Source organism: Nycticebus coucang, chromosome 4 (genome assembly GCF_027406575.1).
Source record: "Nycticebus coucang isolate mNycCou1 chromosome 4, mNycCou1.pri, whole genome shotgun sequence".
NCBI classification, from domain to species: Eukaryota; Metazoa; Chordata; class Mammalia; order Primates; family Lorisidae; genus Nycticebus; species Nycticebus coucang.
The window spans coordinates 42,768,122-42,782,493 of record NC_069783.1 but is presented as its reverse complement, the minus strand read 5'-3'; the positions used below and the strand labels follow the sequence as shown (position 1 = coordinate 42,782,493).

General features: G+C 37.1%; 1 protein-coding gene across 1 annotated transcript in view; it reads right to left on the bottom strand.

Moving 5' to 3' along the window:
- CAMKMT (calmodulin-lysine N-methyltransferase) overlaps positions 1–14,372 on the bottom strand; it is a 389,728-nt gene that overhangs the window by 374,058 nt on the left and 1,298 nt on the right. Inside the window, exon 2 of the mRNA XM_053588971.1 lies at positions 6,928–7,100. Coding sequence (XP_053444946.1) covers positions 6,928–7,100 — 173 coding nt within the window. The remainder of the gene's footprint in view (positions 1–6,927; positions 7,101–14,372) is intronic.

Genomic DNA, 14,372 nt, shown 5'->3' with positions numbered 1-14,372 from the left:
CGCTTAAGCCCAGGAGTTGGAGGTTGCTGTGAGCTGTGTGAGGCCACGGCACTCTACCAAGGGCCATAAAGTGAGACTCTGTCTCTACAAAAAAAAAAAAAAAAAATTGTCTCCCAGGCCTTTAATTACCAATGCCAGATTCTTGTCCCCAGGACAAGAAAAACTCAATTTTTTTCATAAGCACCGAAAGCTATTCTAAAACCAAGGACCTTTGAGTTTCTTCTTAAAAATGGACTACTGAGTAAGGGCTAAGGAGCAAATCACAGAGGCAGATAATTATTTGAAAAGAAAAAAAAGCTACTAAAGGAAAAATGTGATGCCTAAAGGTACCAAGAAGTTAAAAATAGAGGTGGAAAGTAATCCAGAGCTGAATATGACATGAAAATCATACGAAAGAAAAAACAGGGGCACCGCCTGTGGCTCAAGGAGTAAGGCGCCAGCCCCATATGCTGGAGGTGGTGGGTTCCAACCCAGCCCCAGCCAAAAACTGCAAAGAAAAAAAAATAGATAAGTTGGACTTCATCAAAATTAAAAATTTTTGCACATCAAAAGATATTACATATCAAGAAAACAAAACAACAATGCCCAGGATAAGAGAAAATGCCTATAAATCACATCTGATAAGGATCGAACATCCAGAATATATAAAAAGAACTCTCACAAATCAACAAAAAGATAAACAATCCATTTAAAAATAGGCAAAAAAATTGAATAAACATATCTTCAAGGCAGATATAAAAATGGCCAATGAACAAACGAAAAGATGCTCAACATCATTATTCATTATGGAAATTCAAATCAAAACCAAAGTGAGATATCATTTTATACCCATTATAATGCCTATAATTTTTATTTATTCTCTCTTTTTTTTTTTTTTTTTGAGACAGAGTCTCACTGTTTCCCTGGGTAGAGTGCCATAGCATCCTAGCTCACAGCAACTTTAAATTCTTGGGTTTGAGCAATCCTCTTGCCTCAGCCTCCTGAGTAGCTGAGACTACAGGCGCCTGCCACAATTCCTGGCTAGTTTTTCTATTTTTAGTAGAGACAGGGTCTTGTTCTTGCTCAGGCTGGTCTTGAACTCCTAAGCACAAATGATCCACCCACCAGGGCTTTCCAGAATGCTAGGATTACAGGCATGAGCCACTGCACCTGGCCATTTTTTAAAAAACAAATTAACAAGTGCTTGCTGGCAAGCATGGGGAGAAACTGGAACCTTCATACATTCCTAGTAGCAAAATAAACAATGCAGCCACTGTAACAAAAAGTTCCACAAAAAATTAAACACAGTTACCACAAGACCCAGAAATTCACTCCAAAGTACCTACCCCAGAGAATTAAAAATGCGGACATGAATGCTCAGAGTAGAAACAATGCAAATGACCATCAATTGATGAAGGGATAAACAAAATGCAGTTATAATAGCCACACAGTGAGTTATTATTCAGCATAAAAAGTGAATGAGGCACTGATACATGATACAACATAGATGAATCTTAAAAATTAAAAATATGGGCCAACTATGGTGGCTCACACCTGTAATCCTACCATTCTGGGAGGCCAAGGTGGGTGGATTGTTTGAGCTCAGGAGTTCAAGACCAGCCTGAGCAAGAGCGAGACCCCAACCCTACCAAAAATAGAAACCTAGCCGGGTGTTGTGGTGGGCACCTGTAGTCCCAGCTACTTGGGAGGCTGAGGCAAGAAGATTATTTGAGGCCAAGAGTTTCAGCTTTGATGCCACAGCACCCTACCCAGAGCAACAAAGTAAGACTCTGTCTCAAAAAAGAAAAATTAAAATTAAAAATATGATGCTAAGTGAAAGAAGACTGTCCAGAACAGACAACCCACAGAGGCAGGAAGTAAATCAGCGGTTGTCAGGCACTAGGGAGAGTGGGGGAAGATGGGGCATTACTGCCGGTAGGTACAGGATTTTTTTTCAGAGTGATGAAAAAGTTCTGGAATTAGACAGTGGTGATGGCCACACAATACCGTAAATATACTAAAAACCAGTGAGTTGCATACTTTAAAATGATTAAAATGGTAAATTTTATGTCAATTTTATTTTGATTAAAAAAAAATTTGTCTTAAAATACAGAAAAAGTCAGAGAGCAGAATGAGTCCTAAAAGGCTACAAAACAAACAAATCCTTATATGTAAGCAAAGCACATAAGCAATTGTGATTGGAGTTTAAAACAAATTAGAAAACTAAGTTACAATTAGTCTGTCTCAGCTTGTCACCTGTGGCTCAGTGAGTATGGGGCAGGCTACAGACACAGAGGCTGGTGGGTTCAAGCCCGGCCCAGGCCTGCTAAACAACAATGACAACCGCAACCAAAAAAAAATAGCCAGACATTGTGGCAGGCACCTGTAGTCCCAGCTACTCAGAAGGCTGAGGCAAGAGAATCGCTTAAACCCAAGAGTTTGAGGTTGCTTTAAGCTGTGACGCAATGGCACTCTACTGAGAGCGACATAGTGAGGCTCTGTCTCAAAATAATAAAAAAATAATTAGTCCACATCTATGATTCAAGATAAATGAAAATGTAATAAGAGATTTGACAGTTTTCTGCAAATACTGAATCAAACTTTAAAAGTCCTATAAAATTCCTTCTAAAGAACAAAAGTTGTTTTAATAAACACATTTGTTGTTAATATAACTACTAACATTAAAACTATGCTTTTAAAATATAAAATCAGTATTCATATTTGTCTTAGATGCCAGCTCTACATAGGCACCCATAATATACCATCACATATAAGGACAATCTGTCATAGATATAATTCCACACATGACCCGTTCCCATTACTAGTTGTTTGTTTGTTTGTTTGAGATAGAGTCTCGCTTTGTTACCTAGGTTAGATTACAGTGGCATCATCATAGCGCAAACTCCTGGGCTCAAGCGATCCTCCTACCTCAGCCTCCCAAGAGGCTAGGACTTACAGGTGCCCGCCAGAACGCCTGGCTGAGGTGGGAGGATCATTTGAGCTCAGGAGTAGACCAGCCTAAGCAACAGCAAGACCACATCTCTACTAAAAATAAAAAAAATCAGTTGAGAATGGTGGTGAAAGATGCTTCCTCCCCCTAAGGAATGTAATGGCCATCTCAGTAGCCTCTGACAATTCTGTCTTCCATTTTCTCATCCTGTGTCTTTTCTGTGCCTTTGCTTTCATCAGAAATGATTTCTTTATTTCTCTCAGAACCTTCAAATACTTCCAGATCCAGTTTTTTAAAAAGTCGCTTCCAAATATTACTCCTACCTCTAAAATTCTGGTAAATGTGAAGTCTTCCACACATTTCAAAATTACTTAGGCACTGCCTGGTGAAAGTTCCTGGACTGAATGATCCTTGGATGATCCAAGTTTAAGGATCACCTTAAACTTTCCTCATTTAATTCTTTTTATTATTTAAGCTCCTTAAGAATAGCACTACATATTTTTATTTCATTATGTTTATCTATACAGAGGTGCCATTAAACATGTATTAAATTTATTAAAACTATTCATCGGTTTGGTGCCCATAGCAGTGGTTACAACATCAGCCACATACACCGAGAGTGGCAGGTTTGAACCTGGCCTGGGCCAGCTAAACAACTGCAACAACAAAAAAATAGCCGGGCATTGTGGCAGGCACCTGTAGTCCCAGCTACCTGGGAGGCTGAGGCAAGAGAATTGCTTCACCCCAAAAGTTTGAGGTTGCTTTGAGCTGTAACACCACGGCACTCTACCGAGGGCAACACAGTGAGACTCTGTCTCAAAAAAATTAATTAATTAATTAAAATAAAATAAAAACTATTCATCACCTTTTTTCAATCATCCACTGTTGATTTAACAAACCTAGAAATTATAAAGAAAGATGATGGTGCTCCGTTTCAAAAGTACTTTCTACAACACTACTTTTGGCTATTGCCAAGTAATTTTTTTTTTTTTTAACTTCAGAATGCTCACAACTGGAATACTGAAGAAAATAGATAAAGCTAGCTAAAGAAATGTCATAAAAACATGTTGAGAAAAGAGTTGATGAGCTATTAAAGGAACAAGAATGGAGAACCATGTTGGACAGATAACAGAACACAAGCAAAAGTGGTAAGCATTGGCTTGGCGCTTGTAGCTCAAGTGGCTAAGGCGCCAGCTACATACACTAGAGCACACAGGTTTGAATCCAGCTCAGGCCCGCCGAACAACAATGACAGCTGCAATCAAAAATAGCCAGGCATTGTGGCAGGTGCCTGTAGTCCCAGCTACTTGGGAGGCTGAAGCAAGAGAATCGCTTAAGCCCGGGAGTTAGAGGTTGCCGTGAGCTGTGACGCCATAGCACTATACCCAGGGCGACAGCTTGAGGCTCTGTCTCCAAAAAAAAGTGGTAAACATGTAAGAAATCAATGTGAACAAAATTGGCAATGGAAAGGAATGAACTATTTGTGGCAGAATTCTTCCTCTACCTAAACAGTTTCAATAAGCACAATTTCCTTTATCATAACAGGATTATGGAAGAAGAAACGGAATGCTCAGAATAATAGATAAAGAAATTAGCTTATCTGGGCTTCAATTCCTTCATCTGTGAAAAGAATGAATGGATACAAGATGGCCTCGTGAGAAGATAGTGTAGTAGAATTTAAAAGCGCAGGCTGTGACTATCATTTATTAGATGTTAGAGGTAACAGCGGGGTATACTGTACTATGCTCACTGTACTTCTTGTGCAACTACCTGCCAGTCTGTATTTCAAAACGAAGTGGGAAGGTTGCTGGAGTCTAGGAATTCAAGGCTAGCCTCTGCAACACACCAAGACCCCATCACTTAAAGAAAAAAATCATTTTTCTAAAAATATGGGCTGTGAATCCAGACTACCTGGGTTTGAATATAGGCACAATCACATACTAGCCGTGTGACTTCAACCAAGCTATTTAACCTCTCTGTGCTTCACTTTCCTCTTTTATAAAATGAGGGTACTAATTTACCTCATGAAGTTCTGTGGAATAAAAAAGGTAACATACGGAAACCACTCCCAACAGTGCCTGTCCCATAACAGGCACTCAATTTTCTGTCATTGTTTGTTATCATAATTGATTTTGAATGTATTCTTAGAGCATGTTCAGCTGTGGAATTCTGTACATTTAACCTATTGCTATTTTTGTACTACTAATGTGCAGAGATACTAAATAGTTTGCAAAAAGAGAAAAAAAACTTGGCAGCCACTGAGGCCAAAATTTTAACTCAGTTTACTTGTCTTCTCTCTATAACTTAGCATCCAATGTCATACTTGTATAGACATACTTGTATGTATTTTTTCAAAAATGAATACATCACAAAAAAACATGTATCACAAACAATCATACTGTCAAGAGGAGTCCCAGTTACACTGCAGACTTGGTTCTAGATAATACTTCATGAAGATTATCCAGAGGTAGATCCCACAACTTATTTTGAAAGATGTCATGAACAGAATATTTCCCATTCTTCCTGGCTAAACTTGAACCTTAAATGTGTCAGGAAGTTATTCTTGCTACAATTTATACTTATTGTCTCTTGTTACCAGTGGAAGTAGAAGATAAGTTTTAGAACTTTATGCCTAAAGACCCCTCCTGGATCACTCTGTTTTTCCTTCTCTTTAATTTCCTTACATATATTATCTTCCAACTGTTTAATCGTCTTTATTCCTATTTCACAAAGTTACTATAAGGATTACATGAAAAGTGAATACATCAAAGAATCTAGCTCTGTACCTGATACATAGTAAGCATTTAATGCACTTTTATTTTCTTCCAAACAAAAACCAAAACTGATTAGCTCCATCAGAATGCAAGACAATCTGGGTACTAGAATCTCATAATGAATACACAAGCACACTCAAAATCCTTAAATTCATATATTAGGCATTTTCAACAAAATATTATAAAACCAGATCCTAATTGTTCTTCCCGGCCCTCCCTAGTCAATTTTTATATAAATGCCAAATTTTTTGCTATTATGGTGTCTTTTAAAGCTTAGATATTTTAAACCAAAATAGTTCAAAAACATATACTATAAATAGACATCCTATGTGAAATTCTTTTCTTCAAATTATCCTAGCCTCACCTAAACCTTATTCAGTCACATTTCCACTTAAAATGTTTTTTGCTCTTCTTACAGTTACTGTAAATGTGCTCCTCCCTCCCTTTCAAAATGTGAAATCCTGTCAAAAAAGGCAGATTTTATAAAATCAAACACCTACAGTAATATCGCAATGTGCTAGAATATAACTGTGAGGGAAAATTAATTCAGTAAAAGTGGTATCTTGTTACTTCAGTTTGCAAGTCTCTTGTCTCTTTTCTAATGGTTTTTAAAGCCAGAACAGTCTGCATGATTTTTATAATATCAGTGTTTTCAGCTGAATTTTCTCCTTCAAGTCTTAAGATACATTTTGAAAATGACAAAACATAAATGGGAAAAATACTAAAGCTTGATTTTTCATATAACTACTACCTGAAGAACAGTTTGGAAAAATCCTATGTTCATTTTCAGCCTTCTTTGCCTAAAAAAGAGCTTGGCTTTTTGACATAATCAAATGCTATGAAAGAACGATTAAATGAACTATTTGATTTGCAACTCACCTTATCCTCAAATGCCATTATATTCCTGAAGAATTTTTCTTTAGTCTGACAATATAGCAAAATGCAGTTAAAATAGCAGAATTTCCTAACACAAAGTTGCAAGAACTAAATTCTGATAAAGACTGCCTACAAACTCAATAGAATAATGAAATGCTTATTAGCTTGTTTTTCTTCTGCAAGAGAAAAATTGGTTTTTAAAAATCTTCACTAAACAATTGTAAGAGGGACTTTACCTAACAAATGCCATCAGTATAACCTGGTTTCTTTGTACCCTCAATGAATCCCCAACAATAAATAAATAAATAAATAAGTAAATAAATAAAACTTCACTAACATAATGGTTACCTTAAGGAAATACTGTATTCAGGATAGAAAACACTTGTATATTGGACCCATTCACCAACCTCCTCTTCAGTTTTCCTTTTCTGGGCTTCTGTTACTGAAAACAGATTAAATGATTCAAATCTTCTTACAGATACATGTCGCAGACAATTATCCATGTGTTTTTGCTTCAGAACCTTTGAAATAAAACCAAAGATATAATCATATTATATAAGCACATCACAGTGTTCAAAATTTAAGTGGTAAGGGGATTTCACTTCCCATAATGGCAATTTAGATAATTCAGACACACCTCCCATTGAAAATAGCTAAAGAGAAAAGATGGACAAAATATTTTTAAACATTACTTGATGACATCAGAGAGCAAATATGTGAAAAGTTACCAGTCTGACATTATTTTTAAAGAAAGATAAACCTGAAGAGGCAACTCTGGCTTTTGTAACCACTTTTCTCCTGGGTATATTTGTCAACTAGAATGAACTAAAGAGATAAGCAGCACCTTTAAGAGATTGCAAAGCTAGGAAGCAAAAGTTGAGTTTCAAAGCTTACCTAGGCGGGAGCACATATATTATTCTGAGCCTCTGTGTGCGTGTGCGTGTTTTAGAATAATCGAATAACTGATTTTGTCGGTGTTATTGAAAACCAGGTTTTTAAGTGTGGAAGAAAGGAGATACAACCATAAGATTGATAAGGCTAAGCAAAAACCCTGTAGCTCTGAATCTGAAAGTATAGTATAAACTTAATATATAATATATGATGTACTTCACTATTCACCCTTAAAACAACACATTTCCTACATTTGACTATTGTAAAGGTCTAGAAAACACTACCAAATTCATAGCAATAAGCATACTTATTGTACCCACATTTTTGTCTCTAAATATCTATTAGAGACAATATCTATTATCTATCCATTCAATATCTATATCTATTTTTTTCTTTAAAGTAAAAACCTTTGGAGAAATAGCAGTAATTGTATTGTACAAGATGGGCCTAGAAAATCAGAAAACAAGATAGTTAAAAAAAAAAAACGATGGGTAAGATCAAAAGAACTTAGGAACCAATTTGAACAGGGGTGTGTTGGCCAAAGATGGGTGTTATAGTCTGAGTGTCTCCAACCCTCTGGGATAGATACCCATCATGTGAAAGAAGCAACTGAACCACACAGGGCACCTTAATTCCCAGTGTGGTAATGTGTGGTGGTGCAAGGTTTTAGAGATGGGGCCTAATAGGAGGCACTTGAGTCATGGGTACACTTCCTTCATATGCATCTCAGTACAGTTCTTATGGTAGCTCATGAGACAAGTTCTCACAAGAGCAGGTTGTTACACATTAAGGGCACCCACTGTGTTTCTTCCCTTTGCCCATGTCCACTTCCCTCTGACCTTATGCCATGCTATGACAGCAGGAAAGATCTCGGCAGAAAGCAAGCTGATGCCAGTGTCATGTTCTTAGACTTTCCGGCCACCAGAGTTATAAGCAAAATAAACTTCTTTATAAATTACCCAGCCCCAGCTGTTGTATTATAGCAACACAAAACAGACTAAAATAATAGGATAATATACACATATTGATAAAGATAATAAATGCAAAAGAATGAAACCATATTATTAGTTTAAAATAGTATTTTTAAATGCCTCATTGGCCATCAAGGATGGTAAAGAATCAAATTATTATTTTGAAAACTAGTAAATAAGGGGAAAAAATCAAGTATTTGTCTCTTCCTTATATGAATGGTAAACAAGTATCCAAATAGAAGCCGAAGTTTCTCTTTACAGTAATATCCTAAGTAATAAACGAAGAATGACAGAATTAGAATTCCACCATTTTTCAAACCCCACACAAATTCATGAACTTACACAATCATCAAGAAGAGAAATGAGACGTCACTGTTACTGACAAATGTTAACACCACTATACTGACAATTAAATAATATGACAAATATCAAATCTGAACTGGTCAAAGCTCTGTGTCTATTAACTTATAGGAAATAGAAAAAACAAGGGAAAGAAGAACACATTAAACAGTATCATCAAGGTTCAATTAGCTAAATTCAAATTACAGGAAACATTACAAGACCAAAACAACAGTTTCTTCAATACATAAATGGCAAAGGGTGAAAAATAGGCAGGCAGAGGGGGCATAGAGATTAAAAGGACTCGAGATATATTAACCAATAGCAATGTTTAGATCTTATCTGTACCTTTATCAAAATAATCAAATTATTTTAAAAATTATCAGATAATGGTGATAATTTGAAAACTGACCAGATACTTCATGTTCTGTAATAAATTTTCATTATCATTCAGATCATCATTCATGTTATCAATGAATTGTTCTGGATGTGATATAGTATTATCATTACGTTTTTTAAATGATATCTGAGGTTGCTTCAAAATAATGGAGGGGGAGGGCTAATTGGAGAAGAGAACTAAAACAAAGTCAGTCATGAGTTAAAAACTGTTGAAGCTGGGCGGCGCCTGTGGCTCAGTCGGTGGGGTGCCAGCCCCATATGCCGAGGGTGGCGGGTTCAAGCCCAGACCCGGCCAAACTGCAACCGAAAAATGGCTGGGCGTTGTGGTGGGCGCCTGTGGTCCCAGCTACTCGGGAGGCTGAGGCAGGAGAATCGCTTAAGCCCAGGAGTTGGAGGTTGCTGTGAGCTGTGTGAGGCCACGGCACTCTACCGAGGGCCATAAAGTGAGACTCTGTCTCTACAAAAAAAAAAAAAAAAAAAACTGTTGAAGCTTATGGATACTTGAGTGATTATTACACTATTATACTATGGATACTTGAGTGATTATTACGCTATTATACTATTCTCTTCTGTTTTGTATATGTTTGACGTGTCCCACAAAAGAAAATTTTTAAACATATAAAATACCTTCTTACTCATACACGAAAAAACAAAAGATATCTAAAAAACCAAATATGTTTGGAAGTTAAGCAGCATACTTCTACACCTGAGGTTCCTAACCCCTGGGCCTTACCGGTCTGCAGCCTGTTAGGAACTGGGCCTCACATTTCTGCCTTCTCTATTGTCCCCACCCCCACCTCCATCCTCCATATGTGGAAAATTGTCTTCCATGAAACTTAGACCAGAGGGCCACAGAGCAGGAGGCAAGCAGCAGATAAGCAAGTATATTTAAAGACACTCCCCATCATTCCCATCATTGCCTAAGCTCCCCCCAACCCCAACGTGTTAAAAAATTATCTTCCAGGAAACTGATCCCTGATGCCAAAAAGGTTGGGGACTGCTGTTCTAAATAGCCTATGAACCAAAAAACGAAAATGCAATGAAAATAATAAGGCATTTTGAACTGAATGATAATAAAAATACATATGAAATACAGTTAAATCCATGCTTAGAGGGAAATTTATAGGAAGGTCCAAAGCTGATAAACTAAGTATTCATTGTAAAAATTAGAAAAAGAAGCCAATTAGGTCCCCAAAAGAGAAGTTAATGAAGTGGAAAACAAACATACAAGACAGAGGATCAACACTAAAATGTTTCCTTGAAAAGATTTATAAAACTGATAAGTCCCTGATAAGACCAAGAAGGAAAAAAAAGAGAGTGTACAAGTATCAATGTGATATAGGAAGAAAACTATAGATTCTGAATAGTAAAGGGATGTTAGGAAAACTAACTTTGAAAGTTTAGGTGAAATGGATAAATTCCTAGAAAAATATAACTATCAAAATTGACACAAAAAGAAATAGAAAATCTGAATAATGCCTATCTAAAAAATTGAGTTCACAATAACAAACATACAAGACAGAGGATCAACACTAAAATGTTTCCTTGAAAAGATTTATAAAACTGGTAAGTCCCTGATAAGACCAAGAAGGAAAAAAAAGAGAGTGTACAAGTATCAATGTGATATAGGAAGAAAACTATAGATTCTGAATAGTAAAGGGATGTTAGGAAAACTAACTTTGAAAGTTTAGGTGAAATGGACAAATTCCTAGAAAAATATAACTATCAAAATTGACACAAAAAGAAATAGAAAATCTGAATAATGCCTATCTAAAAAATTGAGTTCACAAATAAAATACTTACCACAAAGAAAACTCTAGGCCCAGATTGTTCACCAGAAAATTATACCAAATATCTAAGTAAGAATTAATACAAATATTACCTGATTTTTCATTAAACCCTCAAATAACCCTCTGGGATAAATATCCATCATGTGAAAGAAGCAACTGAACCACAGGGCAGTTAAGTAATTTGCCCAAAGTCAGACAGCTAGTAAGAGGTAACTCCCAGGTTAAATCTAGACTGTCTGATTATAAACCAAAGATGTCTCGAGGCCAAGAAATTGAGACAAGCCTGGACAAGATCGCAAGATCCCCACTCTACAAAAAATTTAAAAATTAGCCAGGCATGGTGGGATACACCTGTAGTTCCAGATACCTGGGAGACTGAAGCAGAAGGATCACATTAACCCAGGAGTTTGAGATCACAGTGACTTACTAATACCACTACACTCCAATCTGGGCAACAGAGCAACTGAGTCTCCCTCTCTCACCCCAGGTAGGGTAGAGTGCAATGACGTCACCATAGCTCAAGGAGACTTCAAATTCCTGGACTCAAGTAATCCTCCTGCCTCATCCTCACAAGTAGCTGGAACTATAGGCATGTACCAGCATTTGTTTATTTTTAGTAGAGATGGGGTCCACAATCTTGTTCAGGCTGGTCTCAAACTTCTTAGCTCAAACAATCCTCCTACCTTACCTCCCGGAGTGCTAGGATTACAGGAGTGAGCCACCATGCCTGTCCAAAAAAAAAAAATTTTTTTTTAATGAAAAGAAAACTGTAGCTTAAAAAGTAAAAGTTGTCCAAATTCCCATAGCTCAGAGAAGACTTAGTGTGTCACATCTGTTGCCAAAAGCATTTAAGGTAGCTTAAAAAGATACACAATACAACAAAATAACATTCATGAAAAGTACATGAAAAAGTAGGACATAAAACAAAGTCAAGAATAAAGATAAAACAAAAGTATATTCCATAAAGATATAATAATGGAGATCAAGGAAAAGCCACATGATAACTGGTAGACCTAAAATTGCATCAAGTTCTAAATATGTCTGACGTCGTATCAAGTTGTATGACTGCCAAGTTGCCAAGTTAACTGTACATCTTCACAAACCTTTTTATACCAGTTGTCCTTCAAACAAGTTAGTCATAAGTTAAATATTTGTCATTAATTAAATATTACAAAACTATTAAAATAGTGCTAGAGGAGAATTGTTTAATAAAAAGTAATGTTTTGGATAGATAAAGATAAGTCACTATCCATTGATGTGTGAGATGCCAACTCTAAAAATCTGAATTCTAAACACCTGGAAGGAATTGGCAGTAAGGCTGTAATTTCACATTAGAACATGGACCATTAATGATATTCATCTCCTTAACCAACTTTTTAAATTAACCAATACAGGTAAAAAGCATCCTGCTTTAATCTAAGTTGTACTGTGAAATAGTCCATTAATCAGATTCTTTAGCTAAGTATTCATACCTCTAGGCAAGATTTTTCATTCTGTAGATATTTGTGGATCTGTGAGTAAGTGTACAATAGTTATTGCTACTTTTTTATCTGCCATACATCCCTTCCTTTTGGAAAATGCCCCTGCATTGCTTTATGCATTAATAATTTTGGTGGGGTTGTTACCTTCCCCACAGGGTGGGCTGCCACAGGGTGGGTTGACAACCTAGGTTAGCCAACATGTCCCATTCCAGATGCAGCAATTGGTCCAAATTTGGCCTAATAGAGTTGTTTGGAAGAAATAATCGAGATGTTGGGAAAAGGTTTATTTCTTCTGGATTGCTCGCTGGTTAGATGATGAAAGTTGTCAATGGCCATTTTTGCCAGTGGTCATCATTAGATAATGAGACTCAACAAATAAAACAGCACATCCATGCCCTTTATAGATTATGATTCATAGACTTCCAGACCTCATTTAAGTACACACTGGAATTTGTTAAGTACAACTGGAAGTTGTTGGCAACTTAAGTGGCCTGTTACCAAATGATGAACCAGATCAACCAGGTTTTCTCTCAAAAATAGGAATTACAAAACCAAAAACATTGAACAGTTAACACAAGGCCAAGGGCCATGAGACAGCAATTGTAAAGGAGAAAACAACCAGAGAGAAGCAGATGTCAAAGATGTTCCATAAGAGAAAGAAAAGGAGTTGCATCTCTCTGGCACTGCTTTGATTTCTCAGTTTTTCAGTTTTAGATAGATATAAGATACAAATAGTCCATTTATTTGAAATACACAGGGTCTGAATATATCACTACAGTCACCAGATGGCCAAGAGGAGTACATCAAAGGCAACTGTAATAATATTCTGCAATGAGGTATTTTTTCCAGGATGAGTTTGCGAACTTAATTGTCGAACCCCATATTTACTAAAAGCCAGAAAATGTTTAATATATGTGATAGTAAGATTATAATAGAAAAAAATTCGCTTCTTCCTTGTCACCTCCATGGAGAGTTATACTTCTCTGCCCCTTGACTTTAGGCTTGGCCAACAGGATCTTAACAGACATGATGTGAGCAGGGCTTAAAAAGTGCTTCTGTGGGGTGGCGCCTTGGCTCAGTAGGTAAGGCGCCGGCCCCATATACCGAGGGTGACGGGTTCAAGCCCGGCCTCGGCTGAACTGCAACCAAAAAATAGCTGGGCGTTGTGGCAGGCGCCTGTAGTCCCAGCTACTCGGGAGGCTGAGGCAAGAGAATCGCTTAAGACCAGGAGTTGGAGGTTGCTGTGAGCTGTGTGAGGCCACGGCACTCTACCAAGGGCCATAAAGTGAGACTCTGTCTGTACAAAAAAAAAATAATAATAATAGTGCTTCTGTGGTTTGACTTGGTCTCTTATACCTCTGCCATCATCTTAAGAATGTGGCAGCTAAAAAAAAAAAAAAAAAGAATACATCAGCTAACTGGTTCAAGAATTAGAGACATGGGAACGGAACATACAGCATAGGGCTACCCAGGTGAACACAGCCTTGGCCCCCAGATGACTGCTATTCACCAACTGATACGATACGCTACAGACCAGGTGCTAAGGGTCACTTAAAAACTGTCCTTACTCTCAAGCTTTCCACAAACACTTAACAACATCTACTAAAAACCCATCTACCCTTTGCTAGGTACAAAGGATGGAAATTAATTAAACATCCAGGGAGAACATACATTCTAGTGAGAGAGAAACTCTTATCAGATGATCCTAAAACAACATAATAGGAGAATTCGCTGGTAGAGTGGGCTAAGGGTCTAACTCAGCTCAGAGGCTTTAGCAGCGGCTTCATGGAAGAGTAGACTGCAATGAAGGAGTGAAAGATGAATATTCACCAAGTAGATCATAAATCATCATAGCAACTGTCAATAGCGAATAAGAAGACTCTAAGCAGGCACACATATATCAAAAGATTAAATGTTTAAAA